General features: G+C 41.2%; 1 protein-coding gene across 1 annotated transcript in view; it reads left to right on the top strand.

Moving 5' to 3' along the window:
• CYP7A1 (cytochrome P450 family 7 subfamily A member 1) overlaps window positions 1-7,222 on the top strand; it is a 16,658-nt gene extending 9,436 nt beyond the window's left edge. The window contains exon 6 of the mRNA XM_017871741.1: window positions 7,187-7,222. Coding sequence (XP_017727230.1) covers window positions 7,187-7,222 — 36 coding nt within the window. The remainder of the gene's footprint in view (window positions 1-7,186) is intronic.
• The last annotated feature ends 1,219 nt before the right edge of the window (window positions 7,223-8,441 follow it).

Below are 8,441 nucleotides of genomic sequence, written 5' to 3'. Positions count from 1 at the left end.
CTTTATTTTTATAAAACTGCCCAACAATTATGAAACATGTTCAAATTCACGTTCTAGTGAAACTGCATTTTTTTTTTTACTAGATGTTGGGGTTCTTCAGGTGTGATCATATATCATAAAGGATATTTCAAATGATTATGATTAGTTATGTCTTTTAATAAAAAGGAAATACTTTTCAACTTTTTCTATATCCAAAATTCAGGGCTTTAAAAATGATTATTTTGATTTTCTAAAAACGCTAAAGGTGGTTTTAATATTTTCCCCTTATGTTTTAACTTATTGTTCCTGAAAACTCTATGTCCAGCTTTAACTATCTTCTCTATATTTTTATTTCATTTCATATTAATGAGAAGAGTTTTTTTCAGAGATTAAAAAAGGCGGTTTTTCTGTTATTGTTAAATATACACTATCACTGAACAAATGTAGCTTTTATGTGATATGTTTTAAAGTTAAAACCGGATGGAAATAGCCATTTGAAAGCTTTGATTATGAAACATGCAGAGTGTATTAAGCGCGGCTTGACATTATGTTTTATTTAAATGCTTTTTATCGCTAAATGACTTACAGATGAAAAAAACTAAGGTGGCCTGAGAGTTTAAATGCTGTGTACAACAATGCTTTGATAATATATTTTAAGTATGAGTTATCAGCTATATGTCAATTGATATTTCTGTTTAGTATTTATATGTAAATTATATTTACCTTTTTGCTTATTTTACAAATATTAAGAAAATATTCTAACATTTCATAATTTTGAAATGATTCATCTTTCAGAAATAAAAGTATGAATCTATGTGTATGTATGTATGTATGTAGGTATGTATGTATGTATTTATTTATTTTGAGACAGAGTCTCACCCTTTCACCAAGGCTGGAGTGCAGTGGTGCGATCTCGGCTCACTGTAACTGCCGCCTCCTCAGTTCAAGCGATTCTCATGCCTCAGCCTCCTGAGTAGCTGGGACTACAGGCACGTGCCACCGTGCCTGGCTAATTTTTATATTCTTAGTAGAGACGGAGTTTCACCATGTTGGCCAGACTGGTCTCAAACTCCTGACCTCAGGGGATCTGCCCACCTCGGTCTCCCAAAGTGCTGTGATTACAGACACAAGTCACCGCACCTGGCTGAATCTATGTGTTTTAAATTTTGAATTATTTGGAGTGTTTAAAACATTCACCCACTGATAAGCTAAACAACAATTTTATTCAGGATTCATTCAAAATACTCATATGAATATTCAAAATATTGCAAAATATTCAATGTAATAATTTACTCAAAATCTCCCTCATACTACATAAAATTTATTAGAAGTTTTCATCTTGCTATTTAATATTACCATAGATTTATCCCTTGAGTGGGTTATCTTTTATATTAAGAAAATTAAAGTCATTTAGATGTGGTTCAAGATTAACAAAAATCTATTTTATAGTGAACAGTTATAAACCAAATTTCTAATGTGGTTTCCTAATAGATTTTATGACTTTTAAATGCATCCCACATTTTTCCACATCTTTGTTCTTGTAGAGTAAGGGTTGGCAACTGATCGCACATGGACCAGAGGGTCCCTGCCTCCGTTTTTGTATAGCCTGAAAGTTGAGAATGGTTTTTACATTTTTAAATGGTTAGACAAAAAATCAAAAGAATAAGAATCTTTTCTGACATGTGAGAAGTATGTGAAATTTGGACTTCCACACCCATCAGTCAAGTTTTATTGGGAGGGACGCAGCCTGCCCATTGTTTTCATTCTCGCCCACGCCTGCTGTTGCGGTGCCACTGTGGAGCGGAGCAGTTGCAACAGAGACCATGTGGCCACAAAGCCTGATATATTTAAAGTCTAGTTCTTTACAGAAAATGTTTGCCAATCCCTGTTGTATAGCAATCCCAAAGGCTACTTTGTACTATAATTTTATTAACTTTAAAGAACGTATACATGCATTGGTATATGAAGCATTTTGTCTTTTTTGAAAAAAGCATGTGAGAAGAATACATTTAAAAAGCCATGGATGGCCAGGCACGGTGGCTCATGTCTGTAATCCCAACACTTTGGGAGGCCGAGGCGGGCGGATCACCTGAGGTCGATAGTTCGAGACCAGCCTGACCAACATGGAGAAACCCCATCTCTACTAAAAAAAAAAAAAAAAAAAACTAGCCAGGCGTGGCGGCACTTGCCTGTAATCCCAGCTACTTGGGAGGCTGAGGCAGGATAATGTCTTGAACCCAGGAGGTGGAGGCTGCAGTGAGCTGAGATCATGCCATTGCACTCCAACCTGGGCAACAAGAGCGAAACTCCAACTCAAAATAAATAAATAAAGCTATAGATATAACTTTATCTCAGACAACATTAAGTTATACCTTTATTGGAGCTGAAACCATTCCATTTAGGAAAGATATTTTTATTTTAAAAAGCACCTAAAAGACATTACGATAACCTATTGTAAGATCAAATAGACCTAGGAGGAGAGATGTTCATGGTTAAATCTATTCAGATTCCCATGGGCCAGGGCCAGGTCACTACTCCACATGTCATGCATCATCCCATCATATCCTCAGGAGTCCTTTGAGATTTGTGTTACTATTACCTCTATATTACAGAAGAGAAAGGCAGAACTCCAGAAAGGTTAAGTCACTGGCTCAAGGTCACAATGCTGACAGGTGCAAGAGCTGGGAGTATTGGAATCCAGGTTGCTCCAACTCCAGAGCCACCACTCTTCCCTTTGTGGCAAGTCCAGGTGACAGACTGTCTTGACTCAGGTCATTGAAAAGATACACCACAGTAAACAAAATCCATGATGTCACTTCTGTCTCTAAATTCCCACTGTTTGGGAGGGTCACTTGGTCAGAGGGCGGGGCACTGTAGCTGTCAGGCCTAGGAAGGTCAGGAAGGAGGCTGAGGACTCTAGCTGAGAGCCCGTGAAGAGCCACAGTACTATCAAATACAACAACGTATCAAATACGCTGTGCTCACCTTCACGTAGGACAGTGTCTCTTCATCTCACCAACAGCTTGGAGTTAATTGTGTAATCTCATATCATTTCTCTTAGGCTCAGTGTTATACATTTTTGAGGCAATGGGCTTAAGGTTTTAGCCTTGGTTTTATAAGTGGATAATGGAATACAGCTTCTCACCAGCATCATCTCCACATCACCTTTGTTGATACCAACGCAGAGGCTCGGGCCTATGAAATGAGGTCAAGACAGCAGCACTGATGCTTCACAGACTGTTCACAGCTATTTAAAGTCCTCTAGTCTAAGCCCTCATTTTAGTTAGAAACTGATATTTGGTGAAACAGAGGTGATTTTTGTTTAAAGGGTTGCACAGCAAGCTGTAAGGCAGGCCCCAATCTAGAAACCTCCTGTCTGCACATGAAAGGCTGTATCCTCTGAACTAACGCATATGTTAAGGACCGACCTTCTAAATAAAGGCATAGGTTTCACAGACTCCACAAAGTCCGTTTCTTCATCTATAAGGCTACATGTGAAAAAAATAATGAATAAATAAAATTAATCAATTAAAAATAAAAATACTAGCCCGGCGCGGTGACTCACGCCTGTAATCCCAGCACTTTGGGAGGCCGAAGCGTGTGGATCACCTGAGGTCGGGAGTTCGAGACCAGCCTGGCCAACATGGCAAAACCCCCGTCTCTACTAAAAATGCAAATATTAGCCGGGCGTGGTGGTGCATGCCTGTGATCCCAGCCACTTGAGAGGCTGAGGCAGGAGAATCTCTTGAACCTGGGAGGCAGAGGTTGCAGTGAGCCGAGATCATACCACTGCACTCCAGCCTGGGCGACAAAGCAAGACCTTTTCTCAAAAAAAAATAAAATAAAATAAAATGATAATAAAAGTAAAAAATAAAATATTCATAAACTTTCACATGATTGTATGAAAACTCCCCACTTTTATTGAAAATAAGGTGCACCCACAATCTTTGGTAGCCTCAACTCCATTTTGAAGAATCAATTTCTCATTGAAAGTTATCCAGCCATCGGTGGCAAAGTTAATTAGAATATGGATTCAATACCTAACAGTTCTGGAGCAAGTTCTCAGGGATTAAATGAATGACAGTTTCAAGAATTACAAGAACTTGTGTGAGAGAATTCATGAGAGAAGTGAGGGGTGGCATGAGGAGGGCTGATCACCTTCCCATTTGCTATTTTGCAGAATTTCAATCCATGGAAAACAGTTAAAGAATAGAGTGAATACACATCACTTTTACCTAAATTCATCCTAATACTTTGCCACATTTGCCTTTACTCAGAAAGATGGTTTGAAAAGTAATTTCAGTTAAAGCTTTCATGTTTAATTTCCTTTCAAGTTTCCAATTTGAAGTTTTATCTCTGGCTCCTCTAATTCTTTGGAGAAGAGCAAGGAATGGGGGGAAGAGGAGGGAGTTGATGGGGTATTGATTGTCTTCTTCCCCACTATCACCAACAAAACATCAAAATGGAACCTTTTTTTCTTGTATTTTCTGGCAAGAAACAATGTAAAACAAACTCCACTGGAAACAGAAATTGTTATTTTAAAACAAAAAAATATGTGCATGTAGGAAAAATGTACAGAAAGATACTTTTCCTCATAGTTTTTCTTGGAGTGTGTTGGTGAGAAGATGGTTGGGGGCAGATGAAGGCACACAGGGATATCACCTTGGTGAAACATTTGGTGCTCCAGGTAACAGTGTGCCAGGGCCATGGGGAGGTATTGGAGCGAGGTCAGGTGTCCCTGGGAGTGCTTTCGCCACAGACACGTAGCAATCAAACAGTCAGCAGTTTCTCAGAAATTTGGCTGTAAGAAATTTACTTCATCACTTCTCTGGAGTGATTCCAGGGAATGGCAGCTCCCCAAGGAGGGCAATCATAATTTATTCAACTGCATAGACCATCAAAGCTTCCAACTGACGTGTTAAACATAGCAGGAGCTCAAACAGTTGAAGACGGTGATGGAATAAGAGTGTTATTTGTGCAGAGGCGTTGGGCACTTTGGGGTGTCTGTTTTTCTCCTTAGCCTGAGCTCTGGTGAGTTGCAAACACTTTGGTTGCTTTACTAGCAGGACTTTTTGCTTGTCTATATTGATCTCTCACTCTATTGAAATATTGGGAAAGAGTTACACACAGAATTGAGAACACAGTTGGCCGGTGCTCAGGCCCACGCTGCGTGACAAGGCAGGTTTACTATTTGCTGAAACAAAGTGGAGGTGGAGAAGGCATCAGCTCTGTGGGCAGCTGAGCAGGTTGCTGACGGGGCTCAGAGACACAGAGAGGTGGGCCCCGTTGGCACAGTCACTAGTCTGGCATGGGGCAAAGGCCCGGGGGGGAAGCAGACAGGGTCTTCTTTGACCCTCAATCCAGTCATTGATGTACTGAATCTCCTATTTATTTTCTATTTTTCATTAAGTAAGTTTCAGAAATATTCAGCCTGCTGAAGGTCTAAGCCTGCTTCTGGTTCCAGTCAGGCCTTTGCTTTGCAGCACAATGAAGAAACCCACTCATTGTACAGTTTTCTGGGGTTGGGGGACCGCTCCATCATGCTGGCCACCTATTTGATTTCTCCTTTTATTATAATTAGGCCAAGTAGCTTGTCTCATAATAATGAAAGCTTACTTCCAAAGAAATAGTGTCAGGATGTATGACTTCTTTCAATTCAGCCATGTTTAAACAGTCCCCAATGTATAAGCAGTATGTTTCAAAGATTCACTCTGAATAGAATATTTGGGACTCAGAAAACATTTTATTGAAGAAATTATGCTATGGATGGGACTTAGGTTCCCAGAGCAACAAACAAAAGTCAGTGTAACCCGTAATATCATGAGTCACTCTGTTTTGAATAATTTTACAGTGCAAAAGTAAAGAAAGGGAGAAAACCCATTGTTGAAATATGAATACTTTAATTTGACTAATAAATAGTTTTAATTTATCTTGAAAACAGATGTCTTTTTTTTTTGTTTTGAGACGCAGTCTCGCTCTGTCGCCCGGGCTGGAGTGCAGTGGCCGGATCTCAGCTCACTGCAAGCTCCGCCTCCCGGGTTCACACCATTCTCCTGCCTCAGCCTCCCGAGTAGCTGGGACTACAGGCGCCCGCCACGTCGCCCGGCTAGTTTTTTTTATTTTTTAGTAGAGACGGGTTTTCACCGTGTTAGCCAGGATGGTCTCAATCTCCTGACCTCGCGATCCGCCCGCCTCGGCCTCCCAAAGTGCTGGGATTACAGGCTTGAGCCACCGCGCCCGGCCCGAAAACAGATGTCTTAAAAGAGGATGGGAGATAAGATTCTGAAGGAGTCATTTAGGAATTTTCAAAGGAGGCACTTTCACAGGAGGTGATTTAGTATCATAGAGTCTCCAGGTTATAGGTAAAAGCAAATCCCTTAATTTGTAGCTGAGGAAAACAAGAGGCAGAAGACTATTTATCATTTAACTTCAAAGCTTATCCTTTTATTTACCTTTCATTCAGCTTTGCCAGTAAAGGGAGGGAGGTGGAGGGGAGAGGGCTGACGGCACCATACAGAGGAATTTGAGGAAGTGGGAAAGACCAGTGTATTGGCCTGCTAGGGCTGCGGTAGCGAAGGATCCGGGAGCGGGTAACTTCTACGGCAGACATGCATTTTCTCAGGCTTCTGGAGGCTGGAGAGTCTGAGATCAAGGTGCTGGCAGGTTTAGTTTCTCCTGAGGTCCCTCTCCTTGTTGTGCACATGGCAACCTTCTCCGTGTGCCCCCACACCGGCTTTTCTCTATAAGCAGGCATCTCGAGTGTCACTTTCTCTTCTTATAAGGACACGGGTCCTGTTAGATTAGGGCCCCACTCTTGTGACCTCATTTAACCATAATTACTCGTTACGGGCCCAGTCCCATTCTGAGGTACTGGCAATTTGGGCTTCAACATATACATTTGAGAGGAACAAAATTCAGCCTATAGCATGCAGAGAGAGTGGAAAAAAGCAAGAATAAAGTTAAAGAAACTGTAGTACTATTAAGGTGCCAAGTGAACAGAGCAGAGCCCACTGAGCAATGGCAGGGAAGAAGGGAGCCGGGGGCTTCTGCTGGTTCCTGAATCAGCCTGACCTGTGTGGGGTGTGTGTGTGTGTGTGTGTGTGTGTGTGTGTGTGTGTGTGTATCTATGTGAGGGCGACAGAGGGAGGTGTGGAAAGTGACTAAAGAGCCTAAATTCTCATCCTCATGCGTTTCACTTTTCCTTCAGGGCTGGAAATACCCAGTGCCATCCCGCACAGACTGAATAGACCTTTCTTGAAAGAAGACATACAAATGGCCAAGAAGCATAGGAAAAGAGGCTCAACAGCTCCAACAATCAGAGAAAAGCAAATCAAAACCACAATGAGGTATCACCTCCGCCCTGGTAGAATGGCTGTTATCAAAAAGATAAGAGACAACGAAGGGTGGCAGTGAGGGTGTGGAAAGAAATGAACCTTTCTACACTGTTGTTGGGAAGGTAAATTAGTGCAGCCATTATGAAAAACAGTATGGAAGTTCCTCAAAAAATCAAAAATCAAGCTACCATATGATCCAGCAATCCCACTTCTGAGTATATTCCCAAAGGAAATGAAAGTGGTATCTTCAAGAGATACCTGCACTCCCATGTTGCAGCATTATTCACAATAGCCAAGGTATGGAAACAGCCCAAGTGTCCTTTGGTGGCTGCATGGAAAAAACAATGTGGTATGTACATACAATGGAATATTACTCAGCCACAAAAGCAAGAAATACTGCCATTTGAGAAAATACGGATGAACCTAGAGGACAACTGCTATGTGAAATAAGCCAGATGCAGAAAGACAAATACTGCATGATTTCACTTATATGTGGAATCTTAAAAAGTCAAATTCATGGAAGCAGAGAGTAGAATCATGGTTACTAGGGGGCTGGGGGTGGGTGGGGGTTAAAAGGACAAGGAGATATTGGTCAAAGGATATATATTGGTCGAAGGTTATACAAACCAAGTTCTGGGGATCTAAAGTATAACATGAGTAGTGTTGGATGTGCTAATACAAAAAAAAGAAAGATAACATAAATATGTATTCATATCCAGAGCCCACCCCACTCCTGTTGTTTTCCTCTGGAGTAGGCAAATGCAGAACATTAGGGATCACAGAACAAATCTCAGCCTCACTTGATAAATTCTATTTCCATGCAGGCAGTAGGTCCCTTGGAAGGTAACTGATGACGATATTCTAATTACTCAGCACCTACAGCATTCATTCAACCAGAAGGACTCACATTGGACTGCTGGTCTAGTCCAACATTATTTTATTCTGACATTTGAGAACAAGGCAAAGCAAAAGTATGAAGTATGTTTTGTGTTTGGTGCTCCCTTCCTCATCTCACAGTGCCCATCTGTCATTCAGGAAAGAATTGAGGGCTGCTGAGTGCTCAGGCTGTACCAGGCTCAGTGCTGAGAGCATGGATTTATAGAAATGGGAAGACCCTCTCCCTGCCCT

This window comes from Rhinopithecus bieti, unplaced genomic scaffold (assembly GCF_001698545.2).
Source record: "Rhinopithecus bieti isolate Rb0 unplaced genomic scaffold, ASM169854v2 scaffold_6789, whole genome shotgun sequence".
NCBI classification, from domain to species: domain Eukaryota; kingdom Metazoa; phylum Chordata; class Mammalia; order Primates; family Cercopithecidae; genus Rhinopithecus; species Rhinopithecus bieti.
The sequence above is the reverse complement of the archived record's forward strand: the minus strand, read 5'-3'. Positions and strand labels throughout refer to the sequence as shown.